Below are 26,628 nucleotides of genomic sequence, written 5' to 3'. Positions count from 1 at the left end.
TGGAATTTCTTCCTCACAGAAGTGGTAGAGAGCTGTGAATCAGACTAATTGTTTTATGGTCCTGCTGTTTTTTGGGATTCTCATTCCCTGTCCACAGAGAAAAAGATCCCAGGCCAGGTGGCAAATACAGCTTTGTACCACTCATGACTCTGCAAATTGAGGTAGAAGCCCCTGCAATCAGTGGCACAGCCACACAGGAAATCCTGGGTGGACCTTCCCCACAGAAAGCAAGCTCCTCCTAGGTCTGCCGGGGGTGGGAGCACACCAGGATGGGAGCTCTATGAACCACAGGGATCCATGCCTGCAGGTGTGCAGAATACCAGGTCCTGGCTGTTTCCATCCGTGGCCAAGACGCCAGCCTGGAACCTCTTGTGGCCAATTAGCGCCTCCCATCTGCCTTGGAACTGGGTTCTACAACAACCAGACAGCGGAGGTCTGGGAGGGGTTCCTGTCTGCAGAACCTGGATGGAGTGGGCCATCTCCAGGCACAAGGGCAAGAAGGAAGACATGGTATACACTCTCAGCCTGGGGACTTGGAGGAGAGAGAAGGAGTCACAGCCTGAAGTCAATGGTCTGAGTTCACGCAGCATCTTAGGAGCCAAATGGTGGCCCCAGAACCTTCTACCCACATGCAAGCTCCAGAACCTGTGCTTGTGACCTTGTTTGGAAAAAGGGTCTTTGCAACTGTGATTAAGGTAAAGATGTCCTTATAAGAGACAGAGAGAGAGGCCTGAGCAGCCACAGCGGACACCCACATGGTCACAGTCCTCAGGGACAAACTAGCCCTAAACTCCTCAGGGAACCCAAGTCACCCAGGCTCACAGTCCTACCCCACATCTGAGAACTGGACCAACTACTGCTGGACACAGACAGCTTCTCCCCATGTCCAGTGGGTACCTGAGACTGGAAGGCCCCCAGGTAGATGAATGCCGGATGGATGTTCCATTACTACTGCAGAAAGGAGTCCCTTGCAATCTGCTACTTTACGGAATATTTTAACTTCTCCATGAAAAACAGTTTTCAGAAGAAAGAGACAGAGGCCTGGGCTCAAGATATGGCCAGGACACAGCCAATCACAGGGCTTGGAGGCCCTGGTGGGACCGGTTTCCATGGAGAATCAGGGAAGGACCCTGAGTAGACAAGGACATGGAGATGGGAAGTGGACTTCTGGGTTTCTCTGAGTCTCCCCAGACAAAGGCTTCTACCCTGTGCCTGAATCCTCCCAGCCACTGCTGAGAGCTGGGAGGAGACTGGAATCCTGGGCTGGAGCCAGGCGTCGTGGGAAGACAGAAGTAGGACCTGGGGCATAAGTAATGTCAGTACCCCTCAGCCAGTGCAGCCCAGACTCCCGGATGACCAGGGCAGTGGGCTGGTGGCCCATCACACCCTCCACACTGCAGCCCCTCCTCCCCCCAACTTGCGGCCGGCAAACACCCGGAGTGGTCTCCAGACTTGGCCAGCAGACTCCCTTTCACAAGGCAGGACATGGCCACGTGGGGTAGTAGGGGCCCCAGCTCCCATGAGTGACTCAGGGCCCTTGATGCTACCTCCAGTGTCCACCCTGGGGCCACTCATCCCCTCCGACATCCTCCTGGTGTGTGTCCCGCCCACCCCCTTCCAAAAGCAGAGCAGGGGCGCCCCCTAGTGGCAGCCGGCAGCTACGGGATCTGAGTGCTCACTGCCCTCGGAGCAGGGAGATGGGGACAGGAAGTGGAGATGGAGTAGAGCAGTGAGATTGGGGGCTCGAGGGATTTGGAGAAGCGACCACGTGGGCCCCGTGACTACACAGCAGTAGTTTCTCACGGACGCTTCCTTCTTCTCCGGCGTCAAACCCACGCGGAGTGCTGGGCCGTGAGCGCCAGGCTCTGCCTCCGCCCGGCTCTCCAGCTGGGATCCATCCTGTGAGAAGCTTGCAGGCTGGTTGGAGATGTCCACAGGTGACCTTGATAAGCACAAGAATTTACATTTGGGGTCCGTTTCTATTTTTGGTGGCACATCGGTCCATGCATACTCAGTGACTTGAAGTGTTTATTGAAGTAAGAAAGGCGCCTCCGTGAGGAATCACGAGAGACAGGCAGAAGGGGTGACAGTCACAAGGCCTCACCCAGATTTCCTGGGGGTGGACACTAGGCCCAGGACCCTGATGGGGCCCCTAAGGGGGGCAGGGGACATGAGCTCTGGGGACAGGGGGAGGCTTTGGGGATCATGTGATCAGCCCTTCCAAGACAGGGATTTGTAGGGGTGGGAGGGTCAAGAGATGATGTCTCAGCCAAAAGAAAGACAGACACCAGCTCCCATTGGGTTAGACATAACGTGGGGTGAGGCGCTGGTTTGTACCACAGACAATACACGTTTCAGCGTGAGGGCCAGCTGGATCCCGCGCTCTTTGGGGGCATTAGGACCCGTGCCTCCTTCCCCATCACCCCCTGACTGAATCCCAGTTCAGCAGCCCCAGAAGCCCCTATCTCTCAGGAGGTCCTACTGTCCCAGCGGTCCAGGGCCATGCCCGCTCCTGATTGGCCGATCCTGTACCATGTGACTGCCTCTGCAGCCTCACCCAACCACTTGGGTCAAAGCCTCAGTGACACAAAGGGCAGGTTCAGGTGTGGACTCCGCCCTGCTCCCCACCCCCCATACCAGTCTCCCAGCCCCTCTCCACAGCCCTCCTGGATTCTGGGAGCCTGGTCCTCCTCACTCCCAACCCTGCAAGGAACTGATGACCACACTCCAGCTTCCCTCTGCTTGAAGGAGACCCGGGGGGTGCATCCAAGAGAGGGTTGTCACCCCATCCCAGAAAGCCACCAGACTGCATCCTCCCCTCACCCAACCTGTGCTGACCCCAGGCAGCAGGACAGCACTGGGCTGTCTTCAGGGCTTTGGGGAGACCCCCACACCCAGTTCTGCCCACACCTTCCCCGTCACCTGCAGCATCAGTCCTAGGGGTCCCTAACTCCCAGCATTCTGTGATGTCACCAACATGCCTGTCCTGTAGGCAGCTGGCTAGTGCTCACGGTGTGGATGGGGGATGTTTTCTCTACTCTCCTAGGTCCTGTAGCAATGGCAGCCTAAGCAGTGTGTAAATGAGCAGGAGGGGCTGTGTGCCAATAAAACTTTATTTACAAAGCTACAAAGAAAGCAGCTTTGGGCCCTGGGCTGTAGTTTGCTGAGCCTCTGTAGATGCCCTTGGGTGCTGTGCCTCCCAGCGCGGCCACACAGTACCTTGTGAACACCTTACTCAGGGTCCTCTATGTTCTGGCTTGTGTTTCCTTATCACGCTTTGGCAACACCCAGCCAAACGTCCCAGAGTTCCCACAAAGACAAGCATCCCAGCTGTGTTATGAGCATCAGGGGCTGTGAACGTAACCAGAGAACAGGAGGCATTATCTAGAAGAGAAGGAACAGCTTCAGCAAGGCCCTTGGGTGGGTGTGTGGCAAGGCTGGGATCTAGGAGGAGGGTGCAAGGGGCCATGACCTCTTCAAGGGCTGGAGAGGTGGGCAGCAGCCAGACCACTCAGAGCCTCCTGGACCAGGTTAGGATGTGTCTGTTGGCTTCTGCTGCATTGCAAAACATACCCAAACTTAGAAAACTAAAGTAACCACTATACATCTAAGCTTCAGCTCTGCAGATGGGCTGTGTTCAACTGTCGTGAGCAGACAGCTTGCCTGGGGGGTGGAGAGATGGACGAATGGGAGGGCAATGGAGGCACGAGTCCATGCAAGATTGTTGTTCGGTGCTGTTAAGTCTATTCTGACCCATAGTGCTTCCGTGGATAAAATAAAACTGCCCCTAGGGTTTTCTAGTTCGGCATCTTTACAGAAGAGCCTCTGTGTGGGTTTGAACCACTGACTTTTCAGTTAGTAGCCAAGAGTTTAGCCATTGCACCACCAGGGCCCCTTAATGGAGGGGTGGAGGGAGAAAGTTGGGTGACCCTTCGGCTGCCTGTTTCTGCACCATGCACATGTTTCCTCGGGTGTTGGTGAAAGAACCGGTCATTCCTTGGCCTCTCAGAGCGTGCCTTGGGCCTAAGCTGTTGGCCACTTGGAAGGCATTTCCACATTCTCTTCTGCCTTAGTCCTCAGTCCCTCCACCCCACCCATAGTGGTGCCAACAGAAGGCGGTCTGCGGTCCTCACTAACCACCACCACCTGCTCAGAATAGGGATGGAAGTGGCCACTGAAGGGCAGGGACTTGAGGACTCTCCGTGCCGGTTACCTCTCAGTTTAAAGCTCACACCTGCACCTGCGTGCCAGCTCAGCCCATCCTCTGCAGCCTCTCCATCCCTGGTTCTCTAAGCCTCCAGATCCTTCTATGTTTATCAACACCTTTCAGAGCCACTGAGACAAAACCCTGCCCAACAGTCTGCCCCACCGGCACATGCACAGGTGCCCTTGAGCCCGGCACACAGCCTTGGCACAGGTGGAGGCCAGCCGCCATGGGCCACCTCCACCCAGGAATCACGTCTGACAGCCATAGTGAAACCCACACTGACCTCTGTTTTCCCTCCCTTGTAGAAAGTTCAGCAGTACACGGTCATCGTACAGGCCACAGACATGGAAGGGAACCTCAACTACGGCCTCTCCAACACAGCTACGGCCATCATCACCGTGACAGACGTGAATGACAACCCGCCCGAGTTCACCACCAGCACGGTGAGTGTGCGCCACCCGGCACTGGACGCTCGGTTCTCAGCCACTCTGTCTGAGAGAAGGGGCTGTCAGGGCGGAGACCCAGGCAGCGGGCTGGCTGCGATCGGGCAGCCCCGAATGCTCGTCCTGAACGATGGCACAGGTGTGGCGACGCTGGAGGATGTAGGCTGCGGTGGCAGATGTGTGGGGTGTGAGGATGTGAGGGGAGGGTACCTGGTGCAGTCTGGGCAGAATACTTTCCTACACAGCCCAGTTTGGCCACAACAGGGAGGGGACGGCAGCGTCAGGGCATTCTCTCCCATACAGACACCCCGGGCTCATGGAGGCCTTGGATGAGCCTCCTCCCCCACTTCCAGTGGACTTGTCCATAACAGTAACCCCATTAGCAGCAATCATACCTGAGGACCCTCAGGGGTCTGTAACCCACATCCTTCAGTGGGTCAGGGCTGAGGTGCCCAACAAGAGTGGGCTGGGACTCAGAGGGGTCCAACCACTTGCCTCGAAGAGCCAACAGGCCGTGTCGTCAGAAAGCCAGCAACAGCCAAGGAGGTCAGGGGCTAGACTGGTGGATCAGAGGATGACCATGTCTTCTCACAGAGCAGACCTTGGGGACCCCAGTGGGAGGGCTGCTTGCCCTGAGGCACCTCACAGACCAGCGCCCCTCAACAAGGCCCCTCCTGGTATCTTTGGGTCCCACTCTGGACCCAGGAGAAGCTACCATACCCACCTGGGCCACTAGGGCACAGCGACACCTAGTGGGGATCCAGGGTGGTAGCATAGAGTGGCCGGCACAGGCCCTGCTGAGGGGTAGTGGGGAAGCGGGAGTCTCCTGCTTCCTGCTTTCTCCATCCACACCCCAATATGTCTTCCTTCCCCTCCAGACTGGACCAGCGTCCTGCCCCTCCCAGTCCTCTGTGCCTGGTCGTTTCCCTGCCCTGGCCTGGGGGCTGCTCAGTGACCCCATAGAATAATGTCTCCCATCAAACACCCACTGAGCAGTGCATCCTGGGACTGCCTGAGGAAGCAGGGGAGGTGTGGAGAGCATTCCCAGCTGTGTGAAGCCGGGATTCTGCTACTGCTGTCTTTACAAGGCCATTATCCTAGGGTGAGAAGTACCCAGCCCAGCCGGTGTTCTTGTCCCCTGAGGCCTCCTGAAAATGGGCCACCCAAGTTACATTGGACTTCGGGCAGAATTTGCATTTGAACCAAAACAAATGGCTGGCCATGTTCCTGGTGGAACCTCTGGCTGCCGACCCCACAAAGATCCCGTAGAGACAGCGTGGATCCATGGGATGCTGGAGAATGGGAAAGGAGCAGGGGCTCACCCTATATCTCAGTAACTGAGACCCTCACCTCTAGGCCTGATCCCCCCTCCCAAGATACTGCAGGACCCCTGCCCACCTGCTCCCACAAACAAGGCACATGCGTTCAGTCCCTCAACCCTGTACCCTCCGGGTCGGCTGACGAGGGGCAGAGGGGTCTTCCAGAGACCCTACCAGGCTTCTGAGGGGCAGGGCAGCCCATGCTGCCTCTGTGTGTCCAGGAGACTCAGGAATGAGAAGGTCTTGGCAGGTGTGTCCCCGTCACTCAGACAGTACCTTATAGTCCAGTGTCTGCCAGGAGAGGGTATGGAAGACACTCCTTACAGCCGGGCCTGGAAGATAAGGACCACAGCACCCGGGTCCCTAACACCCAAACTCCCTGCCCATGCAAACTGTTAACAAGTTCAGTTGCTGACTGAAAGCCTCGAGGTAGGAGTCCAACCAGAGGCAGAAGAAAGCCCTGGAAAGTCAGCCCCTGAAAGCTCTGCAGAAAGCAGTCTCCGGAGTCAGGGTGGACTCAGCAACAGCCGGTCTGTTGTTCTTTCTTTCCCTTACACCCAGGTCAGGGTGGTCCCTGGTGGAGCCACCCCCACCCCACCCCCACCCCCAGGGACAGCAGCGGGGTGCAGGCCACAGTCTAATCAGCTTGCTGGGGTAGGTGGGGCGGGTGCCGGCACAGCGAGGCTATTTTTATCGGCTTTAATCAAGGACAATCAGACGAGATGAGGGGGGGGGGAGGGGGGGATGATCCAACTCCTATTGTTATGTGTTAACTAAAAGTTATTTCCCTTAGCCAACTCTGTGTACACGGTTTGGAGCCAGCGGGGATCTGGGCTCTCTCTCCTGCAAGGTAGCTTGGAATCTGCTGGACTCAGGGTTCAGGGCCCTAGGACCTTTTGCTTACCATGTCTCATGGGCCTGGAGTGGACTTCTCGACAGACCCAACTCCCTCCCTGCACCCCTCACCTTCACACAGGCCCTGGCCTCTCTCAGTCCCCCTAGCTGTGTGGTTTGGGTTTAGGAACCAGACCCTCTGAGCAAGGCCGCTGTGCCGTTGTACTTTTGTAGTTCTTGTGCCCCCCTGCCCCCCACTGTCAGGAGCACCCACGAATCCACAAGAGTGTGGATTATGTAAGCCTGTTTTCACCCAGGCAGCTCTGACTCAGGGTGACCCCACCTGCAGTGGGGCGAACGGGCTTTGGGACTCACGGGACCTGGGGTCCTGTTCTGTCCCAGTGGGGCCCACAGCAGCACCCCCAAATGTCCTCAGCTGTTAGAATGGGAGTGAGTTGTGGTGCTTTGAAGGCGGATGAGCCGCCATCGCTGATGTCACTGCTGTATTCAGCCCTGGTGGTGTGATGGCTAGAGTGCTCGACTGCCAACCACAGCTGCCCTGAGGGAGAAACACGTGACCATCTGCTTCCAGAACGACCACAGCCTGTCCTGGGGTCAGGAGCATCAGGATGGGCTGCACGGCACTGGGTGTGGGAGGCCTTTGCTCTCGTCAGTGTTGTAAGTTTTGCCTGGGACAGGGGTTGCTGATCAGAACCCAGGGTCTTCAGGCACTCATTGAAAGATCTGCTCCAAGAGGACCAGGGGACAAGACATTTTGGGGAGCCATGGTCCTGGCCTGGTGGATCAGCAGCCTCAGCTTCGGTGTTTGATGGATAATGGGTCAGTCTCAGTACCTTCTTGGGGCACTGGGCCAGCTCAGGAGCTTCCCCTACCCTGCCCCTCCATTGGTCTAGCCCTGTGGCTTTCTCATCACCTTGGCTTTTCAATTGCATCCCTGAGCCCCAGACTAGGAGAGATTGCCCTTCAGCTTGAGTTTCTGAGACTAAGAACTTGGCCTCTGAAAATTGGAGTGGATTCTGTGCCCTTAATTATGCCCGGGCACTCCGTGCAAGCCTCGGCCTTCAATAATTAATTGGAGACGGCTGTTCCAAGAGCCAGGTGGCTACAGGGGTCCCCCAGTTGGCATCACATCCCACCTGCCCCCAGTCCTGTGTCCATGTGTCCAGGGGCAGCCATGCTGGGTGCAAGAGGAGTGGATGCAGGTCCCTCCTCCAGGAGCTCACAGCTGCAGGGGGAGGGAAGCAGATGACAACCACAACACTAGGGACACTCAACAGTGTGTGCCCAGCACCTGGCAGGGGACCTGGGGGGGACCAGCTCCTGTCCCCAATGCCAGGGTCCCTGGCTGAGGGCTAACCACCCCTTTCTCCACTGGTTGTTTCCTTGAGCTCCTGAGCCCTGCCCTGTCACCCAGGGCCATCTGTGGGGGTGAGAGGACTCACTGTATCACTAACACCTCTGAGGTCAACCTGTGGAAGTGAGTGGCTTCAAAGCCTGTCTGGAGAGGGTGTGAACCTGAAATCTCGGGGGGTGGGAGGTCAGGTCTGTGTCTGGGCTGAATGCTTGGCCCTCCCCCGTGTGTGGACTTTGTTGGTACTGGGTCCTGTCCCCGTGCCAGCCCCTCCACAATCCAGAAGCACTACAAGGCCAACCATGACTCCCCACTGGCCTGTCTCCTGGGCTGTAAAACGGGAGTGGAGGTTCTGATGTGGAAGCGAACAGAAAACAGCATCATCTCACCGGATTCCATTCCCGTTTGTCATGGGGTCGATTCTGACTCATAAGGACCCTACACGGCAGAGTGGGACTGCCCCATAGGGTTTCCAAGGTTGTCACCAGTTCCTAAAGAAGGAGGTCATGCCTGGTGAAGTAGAGGGTCATGGGAGAAAAGGAAGTCCCTCCACGAGATGGATTAGCACGGCGGCTACCACAAACACAGCAATGGTGGTGAGGGTGGTACAGGACCGGGCAGTGTTCCGTCCAGGGGTCGTAATGAATCAGGTGCCACTCAGTGACAACAGCAGTTTCTAGAGAAGCAGACGCTACATCTTTCTCCTGCAGAGTGACTGGTGGGTTCGAACCACAGCAGACCTCTCAACCAGGCCCTTAACCAGTGCCCACACCAGACCTCCTTGTTTTACTAGATAGGAAACTCAATTTAAAAGCATCGCAATGATCAAAGTAGACCCTCTGGTAAATCCTTCACAAACACAGACTCCAGCGGATGGTATTGTTCTCTGAGGACCAAGGGGATACTCCCTGGCCCATCCTGGCCAGACCCCGGCTGCTCCCAACGCTGGGCTAACTACCATGAGGGACCCTCCGTTCCCACTTGCTTCCCTCCCAGTGAGGTGACGCGACAACCCAGGCTGCAGGGTACCGGCATGGAGGGGGAGGCAGCCCCCACTGTGGAATCATGGGGACCTTCACAGTCTGTTTAGGAGTGGGGGACTCTGAGCAGCTTCGCGAAGACAGGACAGAAACTCTTTGGTGGAGGGCTCAGAGTTCCAGTGAAGTGGGCCATTAAGCCTCCCTAAAGCCAGAGCCAGACCCTGGGTGATACAGCTCATCAGTGCCGAAGTCAACCTTGGTTTATAATGTTCCAAGTCCCAGGTATTAATTAATTACAAGTCACAACATCACAATCCCCAGGACACCATAGCTGTGAGAAGAGCTGGAGAGCTTGCTGCCTGGTTCAGGGGCACCAATCAATAAACAAAGGAGCTTGGGGCTTGGCTCAAAAGAAGTGGGGTCCCTCTCCCTCCCCAAACCTGGCACTCAGGCTCGGGCCTGCCCACAGCCCCAGAGGCAGCAGCCTGGCTCACCCTGGGGTCCATGTGGGGTCCCCACCACAATGGGCAGCCCCAGGAATCCCACATTCTGACCACCATCCAACATCCTTCCAGACCAGGCTTCCTGTTGGATTGTGGCCCCATGCCATCCAGCATGTGCACCCCACCTCCCACTCCCAAACCCCTCCTGTGCGTGTCCCAGTGTGCTCCCACTTTGCTGAGGTCTTAATCTAAGGGTGGGCACACTGTGTTGGTAAATACGCATATTTTCAACTTGAGGGGCCTTAGTGTGGTCTCTGAAACCATCCAACTCTGCCCTTGTAACTAAAGCAGCCGGTACATGGTAGTATGTGGCCATGTCCTAATGAAAGTTCATTCACAAAAAGAGATGCCTGATCCAATTTGGCCCACAGACCATCGTCTATGGACCTCGGCTTTCGTCTTTGCATTGTCCCTGGGAAAATATGTCTCCTTATTCCTGATGACGAATCGGGCTGCTAATCTCAAGGTCAGCAGTTCGAAACTACCAGCTGTTCCGCGGGAGAAAGATGAGGCTTTCTGCTCCCATAAAGATTTACAGCCTTGGAAACCCTGTGCAGGGTCGCTATGAGTCGGAACCGACTCCACGGCACATAATCACCACCATTCCCTTCAGGGGCATCTGAGAAACCATGGCTGGGTCTGCCTCCAAAAAGGGGCCTGTGGTCTGGCCAGGAGGGCATGGCCCCAAATGGGGGGAGTCCAGGCCGGCCTTGCACTTCAGAGCATTTGGGACAGGAGGGTTAGCAGAACTGTGCTTCTCCTCAGGGCACATCCGCAGCCTTGTTGGACCTGTGCTAACCAGCTGCCAGGGTGTGTAAGATAAAATAACTGAGTGAGTGTCACCTGAATTCTGCTGCACATTCACACCCAAATCCTACCCTCTGAGAATGTTACTCCCTCAGGAACCCCACATTTCTTCCGTGGAGCCCACAGATTGTGCTTGGAGGCCCAGGTACCCTGCCTCACGGGAAGGGGTAGATTTGAATTCTGGATTATGGCTGAGACAAGAAATTCCATTCTCATGCTCTCAAAATTCTTCCTCACCCAAATATCTGCTTTGGCATCCACCAGGGCATGAGGAAGGTTTTCCTGTGCCCAAAAGACAGAAAAATTAAATTTTAAATACATTATGCTTGGGGGCAGGTTAATAAGGAAATCCTAAAACAGATTTATCAGTTTAAGGCCCTTCTTTGTGAACCTTTGTTGAACTTGCACGAATTAAAATCGACTTCAGTATAAACTTCACACAGAGTCTGGAAGGAGTTGGTGCAGGCCCGTGACCTTCCCTCTACCTGACGCTGGGAGGCTGGGATGGTGGAATGGGAGAGGCCACACAAATCCAGGGCCCGGCTGAACCTGGCTCCGAAGGACCATCCAAAACCTTGTTTCTCAGAACAGGGGTCAGACATAGGGGTGCTCCACTCTCCTTCCCCACACTGGGCACAAGGCTGCCACTCCCTCCCCAACACAGCTGACACCTGAGGCCTGCCTGACACACACACCCTGGAACCTCTCACCTCCTTCCGAATCAAAGTCCGGAGGGTTTGTCGAACAGTACACGACCACAGTTTAGCGGAGGCCAAGAAATGAGTTTCTGACTTCCACCATAGATGGAGGAGAAAGAAAAGGACTTCAGAAGGAATCGGAGAGCCAGGGGCCTAGCCACTGTCCATACCACTGACCTGCAACATAAATAAAAGGGGGACCCCTCATCCCACAGAAGCTGAAAAGTCCAAGAGAGTGGATTTCAGGCATAGCTGGATTCAGGCTCTTACTATCTCACCAGGACCCTCCCCCCTGAACTGGTGCATTCTTAGACTCTGTATGGCAGGCCGCCCCCCACCCACAACACCTTCAGACTCATGTCCTAACTACTCAGGCTGATTGGCTGATGCCAGTCATGTGCCTATTCCTGAATTAACTGTTGAGGGACAGGGGTCAAGAGCAGGGGGTGGCAATCTTTTTCTGTAAAAGCCTAGCTGACAAACATTTCCCTCTTTGGAGGTCATGTGGCGTCGGTCACAGACTCAACTCATCACCAGCACGTAAGCGAAAGGGTGTGGCCATGTGCCAATGAAGCTTCATTCACAGAAACACATAGAAGGGTCCATGGGGGCTCACCCTGAGCTGAGAGTCAGGTCTGGAGGCAGAGGGGGGAATGTGGGCGGTGGCCAGCTCCTGCCAAGTGCCCACAGCTGGTGCACCACTGCTCCCTGGTGTTGAGAGTCAAGTCTAGAAGCTGAGGCCAGGGCTGCTGAGCTGAGCTGTCCATGGTGTGACATGTAAACCCACACAGCACAGGGCAGCAGGGAGTGGTGGCAGCCAGGGTCTCCTGAGGCCTATGCTGTTGCCCCTCATCTCCAACTCTTGACTGAGGGGGATGCAGGGTTGGAGCAGGACTGCCATGGACAAATACTTGTCCCCAGGATAACTCCTGCCTTTTCCTTGAAACGGATCTGGGGGTCATAACTCTGGGAGTGGCTTGTCCAGCACCCCATCAGCACTGTGTGGCCTGGAGCTAGGCTGAGCCCTTGAGACTTGACCCATAGGACTGAGCATGCTGAGTCTCCTCTCTCTGTGGCATTTTGAAGTCTCTTAACCGCTCTGGCTTCTAGTTCTGGGTAAGAGCAGGATTATTCTGACAAAACAGCAGCACTCAGCAGTCACCATGGGGCTGTGCTACTGCTGTGAATACAACCGGAAATCCCCGGACACTTGTCCAAGCCGTGCCTGCCTGTGTGTGTGCTTGTTTTGTTTGGGGCCCAAACAAAACAGAACTGACTTGCAGGGTCTGGTCCCCAATGAGAATGTGCGCCCTTGTTCAAAACTTACTAAGAACTTCAGGTTGGTGACAGCAGAGCCCTCTGATCTTGGGGACACTGTCCTGCCGCCCAGATACCACATTGATGGAAGCAGCCCTGCACAGTGATTCTCAGCTGGCAGGAGGTGCCCAGCTTTCTGTCATATCTGTCACTGCCACCATGAACCATGGGTACCGATGACTGTGGGTATAGCCCTCCCGGTGCTGTGGCAGGAAAGGGGCTGAGCCCAGCAGTTGGCCATGTAGCAGGGACCAGCAGGAAGGCAGGAGCCCAGGAATGGCCAACCCTGCTCAGGGAGCCTTCTGTAGCTTCACTCCGGTGCTGCTCACTGCCATGTTGCAAGTTCAAGTCTCGTAGTCTGTCCATTCAGCAAACATTTCCTGGATGGCCTGGGGTATCCAGCATTCTCCTGCTTCAGCACTTGCTCAGGGGCTACACATAGAAAAGGTTTGAAAAGGAGGGAGGCCTGGTATATGTAAGCATGTGTGTGTGTGTATGTGAGTGTGTGAGTGTGTGAGTGTATGTGTACATGTGTGTGAGAGAGTGAGTGTTTGTGTGAGTGTATATGTGTGTGTGTGTGAGTGAGTGAGTGTGTGTTACTTGGTTTGGAGGTGGCTGTGTGCTGGGCCGGCCAACCTGAGCAGCTGTGACCAGGACCATCTGAAGGCAGAAGACAGCTCCCAGATGCTGACGGAGGGGCTCTGCATGCCTCTCCAGCCCCCTAGGTTTTATTTATTGTGTTGTTGTTGAGAACATGCACCAATTCTGCACTCCCCTCATGGACAGTTCCATGATGACGTTGATGACATTCTTGGACGCCTACAGCCATTCTCACTTCCTTCTCTGAGCTGCTCCCCACTTGTGAACATAAACTCACTGCCCACGAAGCTTCCTATCAGATCTTTCCAGTTTATGATCCCATATAGAAAGTTCTTGGGAGCCTTGGTGGTATAGTGGGTTACACATTGGGCTGTTTACCACAGGATCAGCAGTTCAAATTCACCAGTCACTCCTTGGGAGAACAGTGAGGTTTTCTACTCCCACAGAGATTTGCAGCCTCGGAAACCCTACACAGGGTCACTATGAGTTGGAACCAACCTGAAGGCACACAGTAACAATAGATAGATCTGAAAAGAGCACACTGCTCATGGTAGACCTTCTTTACTAGTGAGCTGGACTATTGTTTGGTTTTAAGAGAACTTCAAGGGGTGTTTTTTCATTTAAGGTTTAAAGATTCTATCAGGGCACTATTTTAGGGGGTTCCTCCACCTTCCATGACTCCAGAAAGTCTGGAGTCTGTGAGACGCTGAAATCCTAGTCTGCATTTTCCCCCTTCTTGATCAGGATTCTACTGTGGAAACTTTGAGCAAAATGTTCAATAATGGCAGCCGGCACCACCCAGTTCTGGTCTCAGGGCAGAGGAGGTGTTTGTTCATGGAAGCGGTCAGTCACACAGCCCACTTCCTCGTCTTACTGCTGCCCTTCCGTCTTCCTCTGTGGCTCCAGGTGACTAGAGACCAGCTGTGCACTAGGTAGGTGGTGGCTGGCAAGCTTTGAAGACCCAAAGGACATGAGTTCTTAACATTCTGTTTTCTTACCTCTTGAAGTATGCAGGGGAAGTTCTTGAAAACCAGGTGGAGACAGTGGTCGCCAACCTCACCGTGATGGATCGAGACCAGCCCCACACACCAAACTGGAATGCTGTCTACCGTATCATCAGTGGGGATCCCTCTGGGCACTTCAGCATCCGCACTGACCCCGTCACCAATGAAGGCATGGTCACGGTGGTGAAGGTGGGTACCGGGCAGCCCGAGCCCTAGACAAACTCAACAGAAACAATATTCAGTGGAAAGTGCATGCCACCCTCATGGGCAAGGGCACATGGGACGTGGAGGCTAGACAGTCTTCTCCACAGGGTCCTTGTGATGTGAGCTCTGGGCTGCAGGAAGTAACTCTTCTAATGTTAGAATGAAGAAACCTTCTAATGTTCAGCTATCCTTGCCTTCCTGAGATACATACAACTTAGTCCTGAAGTCAGTAAAAGTGTGAAGGCCAGAACCTCTGTAAGGCAGAAACCTTCAGAGAAGGAAGAGGCAAATATTTCCCACCAAAACCAGTCATAAAAAAGTGTTAAGACTGTATCTTGTCAAAGGCGGAAACAGGTCACCCAGTAAAACAAGGCAGTCTCAGCAAGTTCCGGCTTACACAGGTTTCACTAGAGTATTTTTTTAATACGTTGCAGGATTTGTTTTGCTAATACCTGATGTTTTTCTGAGGAATTTAGGCCTATATTTTTACTTTCTCATATTGTTCTGATCTGGGTTTGGGGATCAAGTTATAGACAAATCTGGAGAAATCTTCAGGGAGCATTTCCTCTTCATCTACCATGAGACGGGTCGTGTAACCTGCAGTGGTCGGGGGGACTTGATGGTAAGCCGTTTGGCTTTGCTTTTTGTTCTTGGGTAGGATAGATTGGTAAGTATTGATTCAATGTCTTTAATGGTTTTAGGCAGTTAGAGTTTTCTGGAAAATTACCATCTTCATCTAAACTTTCAAATTCATTTACTGTAATCCAATCTTCTAATGCCATCTCAAGATCCTTAATTTGCTCACCTCTGCGAGTGCCTTTGCCTGTCATGTACCATTCACAGACGCCAAGGAGTCGAACCTGGGCCTCTGGGGACACACTGTTCAACCTACCACAGTCACCCATTTTGTAAAATGACTTCTTGCTTTTTATTTTCTCAGTATGAAGAAGGCATGGACATTTTTATATTGGACCTGTTTTCAGCAGTTGTGACCCCTATTGCTTCTGATGCTTGGGTTGACCCACGTTAGCCTGTGGGAGCCTCATCCTGTTTCCTGTCTACTGTTTTGAGCATTTCCTTGCTTTCGGGTCCTACAAGACTCCATCATTCATTTCTTGCCTCAGATAAAAATCAGCCATTTCTCAGTGGTTGTTCCAGACCAAAATCTGGGCCCACAAGTGCCTGGTGCCTGCACCCCCCTTCTCCTCAGTATTTTCAGTGGGAAGAGCTAGGAAGCAGCATTCCAAACACGCATTTGTAAAGATCATGTCAAATGTATTTCACTGATTCAAATGGTTTATAGATTCAAAGTTAGCAATAGACGACGTGGGGAAGTGAGTTTCCTTATGTGGCCTTTTGCTTTGATAATTTGGTAAAACAGTTTAAGGGGGTCCCCCTAAGGTCTGAGAAGTGACCTTTGCCCTAAGGTTTGTGACTTTTGTCCAGGTTGATTTGATATTTCCTAGGCAAACTCTGAACTTACAGTCGGATATTTTTTTGTCTGGCTCTGGGCTGCAGCCTGCCCGGTTATTGATAGGCACCTTGCAGCAATTGGTCAATAGATTATGTAAACGAAGTGACTATAATGGACCATGCAAATGAGGTATCTGTGACCTACTGAGAGGAGATTGGTCAGTTTGAGGCCTCACTAGGACTGACAAGAAATTGTGTATATAGGCAGTCAACCCCACAGAAGTTTTTGAGACTGAAAAAAGCAGGAAGAGAAACATCAGGAAGAAACAGAAGACAAGAAGAGAGAAGAAAGAGAAAGGGGGAGGCCAGGAACCTCCTAAAAAACATGTGACATGGACCAGCAGCTGTAACACTGAAGAGAGCAAGAGGCCCAGGAGGAGGCCAGTGGCAGAGCTGGTGGCAGAAGGCCAAGGGGTGGCCTGCAGCAAAGTCAGTGGTGGCAGACAGCAGGCCAAGAGGAGCCCATCCTGAGGGGACCAAGAAGAACCTGTCCTCAGGTGGCTAAGAGGAGGCCTGCATAGTCAGGTGAGAGGCGTGGAGAGGTCTGGCCTGCACTGAAGAAAGGACTGTCGTATGATCTGTGAGTTCTGTGTGGTCATTGCAATGGATTCTCAAGCCCAGAAAAGAAGCAGAAAGCGCCGTGGAAAGGACAGCTGGTGGCAGGAGAGGTAAAAAGGTTGGAGGGTGGAGGAGATATGTCTGACCTCCACCTCTTGGGACTTCTTGGGAATCAGCCTTGGGCTGGTCCTGGTCATTATCCCCCTGAAGTTAGGCAGGTCCCGAGGACCCTATTACTGCTCACACTATTTTAAGAAGGTTTTTACTTAACCCCATTGATTTTATTATTGTATTTCATATCTCTTATACTGAAAACCTTAGTTTTAGCTGCTTCTCTACTTTATTCTATAATGTGCACACCAAGTTTCAGAATAACAAAACCAAAATTCCTACCGACAGCAAGAGAGCCAGCTAAGCTTAAGAGGCCTTTGCCTTTGTTGTTGTCTTTAGAATGTATTCTGTGTCGGATTATTTACCATCTGAATATTGTGCTCTGAAGTCACCAGAAATGAGAGTTTTCTTTGGGAGTTATGTTGCCAGTTGATACACGGTTCGTTTAGTTCGTCATCTGTTTGCGACTTTCAGATGTACTTTCTGTATAGAACTTCATGTTTAGTTCCTGCAATGTAAGATGTCACATGACTCTGAAAAGTTACTATGAGAAAACAGAGTTACATCACGCCTCCAGCTCCGCCCTGCACCCTGCTCCCTGCTTATGGCACCATCTTTATTCACTTGATTTATCTCCAAAATCCATATTCCTCACCTCCTTTTACACAAAACGCAGCAGACCTGGTATCTCAACTTCCGAGAGCTACCATGACAAAATGGGGGTGGAGGGGGAGGTTACACAACAAAGTGTATCTTCTCACAGATCTGGAAGCCAGAAGTCCACAATCGAGCTACCAGCAGAGGGGGTTGGTCCATTCTGGAGGCTTCTGCATTCTAGGCCTCTCTCTTGGATTCTGGTGGGTCTCCATTCAAGTCTCAGCATCTGTCTTCACACAACCTCTCCCCTACATCTGTATCTCACATCTCCTCTCCTGTCCTTGAATCCTAATCCAGGAAGATCTCACCTCAAGCTCTTGAACTTCATTCCATCTGCAAAGATCCTATGTCCCAGCAAAATCATACTCGCATGTTCCCGGAGGGACCGCCATTCATCCCCTAGACCTGGACATGCACCCCTTCCCCATCCTAGGCTTGAGGGAGCAGCGTGGGGGACCCAGCACTGCCCCGGTTCTGCCAGAGTCAGACAAGAGTTTGAGTCGAAGGAGGGGACAACTGAGGGACTCAGCTCCCCAAACCATGCCTGGGCCAGGGGCCTGGGGTCATTAATCTCAGCTTCTCTTCTCCCTCTGGACAAGCAGAGGTGACAGGGGGACTGGAAAATGTCACCAACCTCATAGGGTGCAAAGCAGAAGATGACGGGGGTGGAAATGAGCCACCCCACCCTCGCCCATCAATGGTGCCACCAGCTCACCTTAATGCTTCTTTCGCCCAGACGGTCGATTACGAGTTGAACAGAGCCTTCATGCTGACCGTGATGGTGGCTAACCAGGCACCACTGGCCAGCGGCATCCAGATGTCCTTCCAGTCCACGGCAGGGGTCACCATTTCTGTCATGGATGTCAATGAAGCACCCCACTTCCCATCCAATCACAAGCTGATTCGTCTGGAGGAAGGCGTGCCCACAGGCACTGTGCTGACCACCTTTTCCGCGGTGGACCCCGATCGCTTCATGCAACAGGCAATAAGGTGGGTCCACAGTGCCTACAGGCCCTCAAGGATCCCCAAGCTCAGGGAAACCTACAGGTCAGTCCCGGGGGTGGCCAGGTGTCCCCGACCAGAGTTGTCTTTCAGGACAGACAAGGAGCTAAGGCACCAAAGTCCTAGGGGGACCGGGATTGCCTGCCCACTCGAGTCATACAGCCAGCCCTTGAGACACGATGCTCAAAGTCACTGCTTCCAAACCTAGATGCAGGAAACTTTCAGAGCCCCGTCAGCAGTAGCCAGAGCCGGCTGGCCCTCACTCTCACTCACTCCACTTTCTGTGGCTGTTTTCCCATCTGTAGAATGGGGGTGCAGAGAGAGCCCTGGGAAGGACAAAGAGGCTGCTGTTGGGGCCTCTTTGTGGGGACAAGAGGTCCCAGCCCTGACAGGGGGACAGTAGACAGATCAGTTTTACTCAGTCTCAAGGGGCAGAGGAAGACCCCCTTCCCACAGTGTCAGGCTCCTCGACTTGTACAAGGATATGCCTGGGACGGCCTCCTCCCATGGGGGCCCGGAGGGGGTAGGACTGACATTGGGTGTTAGGGCACCAGGCTGGAGGAGTGGACCTCCCGGCAGCAAAGTCCACCTGAGCAGGACAGAGGCTCTGTGGAGGGGCAGAGCTGGTAGGACTGGGCTGCCCAGTGGGAGTCAGGAAAGTGGGCAGCATGGAGGGGCCTGGGAAGCTCTGTCCCCGCAGCACCACACCAGGCTGTGAGGGTCCTCAACCCCCTTTCTCCTCACAGATACTCGAAGCTGTCCGACCCAGCCAACTGGCTGCACATCAACTCCACCAACGGCCAGATCACCACGGCGGCCGTCCTGGATCGCGAATCTGTCTACATCAAAAACAACATCTATGAAGCTACCTTCCTGGCTGCTGACAATGGTGCGTCCGCTCGGGGACAGGGGTGCATGAGATGCATCGACCATCCATTCATCCGGGCCCCAGTCATCCGCTGTTGTAGAAGAACCATTCAGTGGGGACAGGAGGGTGGCCCCATCTGTCCTTGATCCTTGACCCAGGACCCCCTCTGTAACTTGAGGCAGCTGGGTCAAGATCCATGGTTTTCAAACTGATTTGAATCCTTCCTGGCCAAGAACCCCACACACCGACCACAGATCAGAGGGGCCAGCACTGCCCAACCCCCATACCGGGGGCTGCCCCTCAAGGCTCTGACCCACAATCAGAGCAAGGGGCAGGGGGATAGGTGAGGTGGAGTGGGGTGGGCTTACATCAGAACCTGGGCCTGTCTATAGGTGTAAGGCATAGGGAGTGGGTGGGGGAGATAGAAGGTCCCAGAGAGCTTGGCCCCGGAGACGTGAATGTGCATCCCTGGGAGCTAGGCTCTGGGAACCCACCCTTCTCTGCATGGGGTGTCCCAGAGCAAGGGATCCACAGCCCTCCACACACATTACTCCTAAGACCCCAGCCCGGCACACCCACCAGTCTCCACTGCAGAGGGACCGAAGGGAGACCCACACCATATACTGACTTGGCCTTGTGTGTCCCTGCCCTCCTACACAGCAGCTCTAGTACCCCCACATGGGGGCTGAGAAGTGAGTGAGGGTCTCGAGAGCCCTTACTACAGGGTGTGCTTGTTCTGACAGATGTGGCCACTGTTCCGAAACGCCTGCCCTCACAAAGCTGATATCCTTGCAACAGAACAAGTGTCCATTAGAACCAGACTCAGCTGCACTCTGAAAAGGCATAAAAGTAATTTCAACAAGATCAAGGTTTACTTTCTCCCATAAAAGGTAGCTGGAGACAGGCAGCCCAGGGTCAGAATTGAAAGCCCACACCCCCTCAGCAGCTGCTCCACTGTACTTGGTCCAAAGTGGCTGCTGGTGCTCCGGCTATCACAACCACATTCCGACAAAAAGAGAAAGGAGCAGGGAGGAGATGCACACACACCTGCCCTCCACAGACTTCCAGGAAGCTCTCAAATACTGCATCCTACCACAAGGAAGGCTGGGAAATGCAACCTTCCAACTGGGCAGCAATGGTACCAGCTAGATCTGGAGCACAGATTCTGTTAATAAGCACAAAGGGGAGGATGGGTACCAAGGCCAACCCAGAAAGACAGGTGAGAAACTGGATGATTTGGGGGACCACAGAGTGCTCTGAGGTACAGGAAGTAACAGCTAGTCTAGGAACCAGCCTGGGAGAAGGGGGCAGAAGTGGGGGGCTCTAGGTTAGGAACAGTCAGTGCCAAGACCCCGGGGCAGGGCTGTAACTGGTGACTCCAGCCACCGCCAGTCATGGATAAGGCTTTGAGAGCAAAGACAACGCTTACACGAAAGCTTCTTCTATAGCAGTGACGGCCGACAGTCCCTGGTCCCTCTGGCCATCTTCCCGGCAGCATCAGCTCCAGGAACTGATTAGGGAGAATGTTAAAGGCTCTCTCAATGGGAAAGCATGTGGACACCCACCTGTGGGTCCCTCCTGGTTTCAGGGGCATGCACATCACCATCAGTGGGTCTGGATATTTCTTGGTAGTTGTTGTCAAGTGCCGTAGAGTCTGTTCTCACTCATAGGGACCCTTTATAGGGTTTCCAAGAAGTGACTGGTGAGTTTGAACTGCCAACCTTGTGATTCAAACCCAACATGCTGTTGGGTTATCCGACAGTGTCACACTAGAGTTTAGAATTAACTTGCGGTCCAGTGCCAACCCGACAGCGCCACACTAGAGTTATTCTGTGGAGTCTATGTTTCACATGATCCGTGAGGCTGTTCTGCACCCTGGGGACCCTGCTGGGACAGGCTTAAGAAAAATGGCAGGGTGGTGACCTACTGCCCAGCGTCCTGAGTCCCTAGTTGGGCAGGCCCGAGTTAGGGGGCTGTGGTCCTGGGAAGGGGGTGTGTGCAGTCGAGGGACTGGAGTAACAGGTGTAGTTGTGACTGAGTGTCCCTACATGTTAGGTGTCTGTGTCTGCATGTCTGTCCCATGTGTGGTGGTGTGACCATCGGTGTGTCCCTGTGTGTGTTCAGAGCAGTTGTCCGTGTATCTGTCCCGTGCGGTACACCCACAGTTCCATGTCCACGTCTGTCCACAGGGATCCCCCCAGCCAGCGGCACCGGAACTCTGCAGACATACCTCATCGACATCAACGACAATGCCCCCGAGCTGCTGCCCAAGGAGGCCCAGATCTGTGAGCGGCCAGGCCACAACGCCATCAACATCACAGCAGCCGACGCGGACATCGACCCCAACATCGGCCCTTACGTCTTTGAGTTGCCCTTCATGCCAACTGCCGTGCGGAAGAACTGGACCATCACCCGCCTGAACGGTGAGCTGAGCCCAGGGGTAGGTCAGGCTGGGCAGAGCTGGGAACCCGTGTCAGGTCTCTTCTGCCTCACTGCATTCGTGCTGTCCTCTGTCCGGGAGGCCTGACACCCCAACATCCTGGCAGCAGGACGTGGCATGCTTCTGATGGGGTCTGGGCCTATTGCTCAGTCTCCTTGGAGACTTTCTGAAGCTCTGAGATTGGAGTGGCCTTTTGAACAAGCCCTCTAGGACAATGATGACATCATCCTGTCCCCACCCCTCACCAAAGGCCAGCACCACCCTGTTCAGGAGCACGTGGCCAGTGTTAGGAGCCAAGGCCACACTTCCTCTTGGTCATTTCTTCTGGGAATTGTCTGTTCAACATCTTCCTGTTTCTTGGTGGCTTTTCCTTTTCTAAGTGATTTGCTAAAACTCTACCTACTGAGGAGATGAAAGCTTCCTCCTCCATGCAGCAAATTGCTTTCTTTTCTTTTCAGAACCTGTCTGCTTTAAGGTGTGATGTGTGGTGTGCTGGACAGCTGTGCATGTGGAGTGAGCACTGTGCATGGCACAGATGTGTTCTGTGTGGGATGTGTGAGATGTATGTACTGTGTGTTGTGTGGGATGCATGTGGTCCATGTGTTGCATGTGGTCTGTGTTGTGTGTGACATGTGTGATACATATTGCTGTGTGTTATGTGAGTTGCATGCTGCTGTGTGTTGTGTGGGATGCATGTGGTCTGTGTGGTCCGTGTTATGTGTGGTATCTGTATGTGTTGTGCACATGGCGTGTGTGTACTAGCCATGCCTGTCACAGACCTCCATACCACGTGGTCATGCGTCTGGACATGAGCTCAGCAGGGAGACCACTCACCTTGCCTTGTCTCTCTCTGGCCAGGTGACTACGCCCAGCTCAGTCTGCGCATCCTGTACCTGGAGGCAGGTGTGTACGATGTGCCCATAGTAGTCACAGACTCCGGGAATCCCCCGCTGTCCAACATGTCTGTCATTAAGGTCAAGGTGTGTCCATGTGACGAGAATGGTGACTGCACCACTGTGGGTGCCGTGGCAGCAGCTGGCCTGGGCACCGGAGCCATCGTGGCCATTCTGGTGTGCATTATCATCCTACTGAGTGAGTGCGGGGGCGGGCCCAGGCGGCAGGGGGCTGGGGCCCAGGGGTATGGGGCCCCCTGGGGTGGCAGGAGGCTGGTACCATGGGTTCAGGGCACCCTGGGGTAGAAAGGGGGCTGGGCTTGTGGGTACAGTGCCCCCTGAGGTAGAACGGGGCTTGAGTCATGGGTACAGGGCCCCCTGGAGTGGCAGGGGACTGGAGCCATGAGCACAAGGGATCCCCAGGGTGGAAAGGCACTGGGGCCATGGGTACAGGTTCCCCCCCAGAACAGCAGTGGGCTGAGACCATGGGTGTGAGGCCCCCCAAGGCGGCAATGGCCTGGGACCTTGAGCACAAGGCCCCCTGGGGCAGCAGGAAGGTAGGACCATGGGCACGAGGCATCCCCAGGGTGGAAAGGGGGTGGGACCATGGGTGCCAGGCCCCCCAGGGTGGAAGGAGGCTGGTGTCTTGGGCACAGATCCATAGATGGTGGATAGGTAGGTAGATAGATACGATTTTGTGGTGGTGGTGTGCCACCGAGTCGGTTCCAACTCATAACAACCCTGTATAGGGTTTCCAAGGCTGTAAACCTTTATGGGAACAGAAACCTTCATCTTTCTCCCACGGAGTGGATGACAGATTTGAACTGCTGACCTTGTGGTTAGCAATCCAACTCGTAATCCACTACGCTACATGATACATAATAGACAATAAATGGATGGACTATGGATAGTTGGCAGATAATAGATATGTGTTGTCAGTGCCATTGAGTTGGTTCCAACTCATAGCAACCCCATATCAGGTCTCCTAAGGAGCAGCTGATGAGTTTGAACCACTGACCTTGAGATACAAACAGACCTTTAGGCCCAGTGCTTCATCCCACAGTACCCCAACAGGACCCCAGATACTAAGTAGGTGTAGGATACATGGATAGATGGATAGATGGATAGATGAGGGCTAGATATAAATGATAAATAACAGATAAAGTCCACTGCTATGAAGTCAATTCTAACTCATGCTTACCCTCTATAAGGCTGCCAAAGCTGTAAATCAATTTGGGAGCAGATAGAGATGAATGTTGTTGTTGTTGTTGTCATGTGCCGTGGAGTTGGTTCCAACTCACAGCAACCCTGCACAGGGTTTCCGAGAATGTAAATCTTTACGGGAGCTGAAAGCCTCATCTTTCTCCCCTGGAACAGCTGGTAGTTTCGAACTGCTGACCCTGAGGTTAGCAGCCCGATTTGTAACCACTATGCTACCACAGCTCCGTAGATAGATGAATAGGGTATCTTAAATAGCATCCCAGTGCTGGACTGGGGTGGGTGAGGGAGTACAATTGGCCAGCCCAGCTCTGCCTTAGAAACTGCACAAGCGTGTCCACAGATAGGCAGGCCCATGCACCACAAACATGCACACATATTTGAGTGTACATTACACATATGTGTACTATACTCAGGAGAACACAGACACATGAGGCAAAAATGTGTTCCTTTCATGCATGCGTGTGCACATCTGTTCACAAGTGCATCTGTGCTTGTGTACACAGACACATGAGCTATGCACATACACACATACATACATGCATTACAGAGTCACACGTGTGACACGCATGCAGGCAGGCATACTGGCATGTACCCACCTACGCACACACGTGTACGGCTGTTCACGGACGTCCCCGCCCGCAGCCATGGTCCTGCTCTTCGTGGTGTGGATGAAGCGCCGGGAGAAGGAGCGTCACACGAAGCAGCTGCTCATCGACCCTGAGGACGATGTTCGCGACAACATCCTCAAGTACGACGAGGAAGGGGGCGGCGAGGAGGACCAGGTGAGACCCCGAATGCTTAACCATCACATTATATCTCCTTCCTGATGTGAACTCCAAGCATGGCTGCCCAGTCGGGCACTCAGGGAAGGTGGGCATGGGACACTTGTTCTAACCGTGGTTGCCCTGCCCATGGTCCCATCCTCGGACGCTGCCTGGTCTGGGCTCCTCCCCTTCAACCAGTCACAATGGGCCTCCTGAACATCGTCAGCCTGTCTCCTGGGGAGCGGGCGGAGGGGGTTGGGAGAGGACAGTGGCCCGTGGGAAACCTTCCCCTGCTCATGGGGCTGCCTTCTTCCCCAAGAGAGACTCAGAGATGCTTCTGTGGAGGAGGACGCCTCACCTCGCTCCGCCCCCTCGTTCCCCGTCGCCCTCTGTAATCGCCCCGCCCCTTCTGATCGCCCCTCCCCTGCCGCCCCCTCTGGTCACCTGCCCCCACCCTATCGCTCTCCCTCTGAATGCTTTATCTTTCAGGACTACGACCTCAGCCAGCTCCAGCAGCCGGAAGCCATGGAGCACGTGCTAAGCAAGGCTCCTGGGGTCCGGCGGGTGGATGAGAGGCCAGTGGGAGCGGAGCCTCAGTACCCAGCCAGGCCCGTGGTGCCCCATCCGGGGGACATCGGCGACTTCATCAATGAGGTGGGGGCCTGGGAGGCGCATTGGCTATATGGCAACCTGGGGCCCCGCCCGGGAAGCCTTCAATGGGAGTGGAGAGGGCAGCACCCCTCAGAGCTTTGTGAGCCCGAGAGAGGGGAGCCCACGTTGTGAACCACCCCTGAGCCACCCCTGAGTAAAATGCTGGAGGCTCTCACCTGAGAGAATGCAGGTGCTGACTCTACAGGCAGGCACTGGAGGGGCAAAAGTGTGCCACATTGCCGGACTGCTCAGGGGGATATTTAACAAACGCAGATTTGCGACTCCCGCCCACCTTACACCCACCTTCCCACAAGACTAGCAAGCGTGGAGAATCACTTGCCCCTAGTGAAGACAAAGCCCGGCCACAGGGCCCACCCAGCCCAGCCCAACCCACGGACGACGCCTACCCGAAACCACAGACCCCGCTCAGCCCAAGCCACAGGCCACAGACCCCAACCAGCCCAAGTTATGGGCCATGCTGAGCCCAAACCACAGACCTCGCCCAGCCCAAGCCACAGGCCACAGACCCCAACCAGCCCAAGTTATGGGCCATGCTGAGCCCAAACCACAGACCTCGCCCAGCCCAAGCCACAGGCCACAGACCCCAACCAGCCCAAGTTATGGGCCATGCTGAGCCCAAACCACAGACCTGGCCCAGCCCAAGCCACAGGCCACGCCCAGCCCTAGATGTGGGCCGCTCCCAGTGCAAGCTATGGGCCTTACCTAAGTCCAAACCACAGACCCTGCCCAGTCCTAGTCACCGGACACACCCAACCCTAGCTACAGGCTCACATCTCATTCGTATTTTCACGTGCACTACTGGCTCTGGTGCTCTGGTAGCGTAGTGGTTACGAATTGGGCAACTAACCTCAAGGTTAGCAGTTCGACCCTACCAGCTGTTCAGCAGGAGAATGATGAGGCTTTCTGCTCCCATAAAGATTTGCAGCCTTGGAAACCCTCTGCAGAGTCACAATGAGTCAGAACTGACTCCAAGGCTCTGGTGTGGGCTGTGTCCAGCGCTCTCCATTTTCCTCAGCTCCCTCCCCTTCTGCATTCTGCCCAATGCCTTTCCGTTGCACACAGGGAGCATCATCTTCCTAATCGCTGCCCCAGTCCATCTCCTTTCAAGTCTCAGACCCCCACCCTGACTCGCGTCTTTGTGAACCCAGGGCCTTCGCGCAGCCGACAACGACCCCACAGCGCCCCCCTACGACTCCCTCCTGGTCTTCGACTACGAGGGCAGCGGCTCGACCGCGGGCTCCGTCAGCTCCCTGAACTCGTCCAGCTCCGGGGACCAAGACTACGATTACCTGAACGACTGGGGGCCCAGATTCAAGAAGCTGGCGGACATGTACGGGGGCGGCGAGGAGGACTAGTGACCGAAGCGCGGGGCCACGCTGGGCGCCGGCAGCGGGCCTGGCCGAGGCAGGGGGTCCCCGCCGGACTGTGCGCTAGGGGTGTGTTAGGAGACCCCCGCCCGCCCCCACATGGAGCTGTCTTTAGCATGAACAGGCCGCGCCGCCCGCGTCACGTAGCCGACGGAAGGAGAGCGAGAGGCATTCTGTCTTAACTTGAATTTCTTAGATCAGAAGCACTGTTTTTAAAAATGAAAGTGCCTTTTGGTACATGTATCCGATCCCCTCAAACTCAGGAGTGACTAAAACAAGCAGGCAGACCAAGCTCCCACCACCCTGTGTCCCGG

The 26,628-nt window shown here is 54.4% G+C and overlaps 1 protein-coding gene across 1 annotated transcript in view; it reads left to right on the top strand.

Annotated features, from left to right (window-relative positions):
- Positions 1–26,302, top strand: part of CDH4 (cadherin 4, type 1, R-cadherin (retinal)) — a 182,406-nt gene extending 156,104 nt beyond the window's left edge. Inside the window, exons 7-15 of the mRNA XM_006873398.1 lie at positions 4,513–4,650; positions 14,088–14,273; positions 17,824–18,077; positions 18,836–18,978; positions 21,147–21,380; positions 22,256–22,489; positions 24,154–24,293; positions 24,765–24,929; positions 26,096–26,302. Of these exons, the coding sequence (XP_006873460.1) occupies positions 4,513–4,650; positions 14,088–14,273; positions 17,824–18,077; positions 18,836–18,978; positions 21,147–21,380; positions 22,256–22,489; positions 24,154–24,293; positions 24,765–24,929; positions 26,096–26,302 (1,701 nt within the window). The remainder of the gene's footprint in view (positions 1–4,512; positions 4,651–14,087; positions 14,274–17,823; positions 18,078–18,835; positions 18,979–21,146; positions 21,381–22,255; positions 22,490–24,153; positions 24,294–24,764; positions 24,930–26,095) is intronic.
- Positions 26,303–26,628: the final 326 nt, after the last annotated feature.

This window comes from Chrysochloris asiatica, unplaced genomic scaffold (genome assembly GCF_000296735.1).
Source record: "Chrysochloris asiatica unplaced genomic scaffold, ChrAsi1.0 scaffold00238, whole genome shotgun sequence".
NCBI classification, from domain to species: Eukaryota; Metazoa; Chordata; class Mammalia; order Afrosoricida; family Chrysochloridae; genus Chrysochloris; species Chrysochloris asiatica.
The sequence above is the reverse complement of the archived record's forward strand: the minus strand, read 5'-3'. Positions and strand labels throughout refer to the sequence as shown.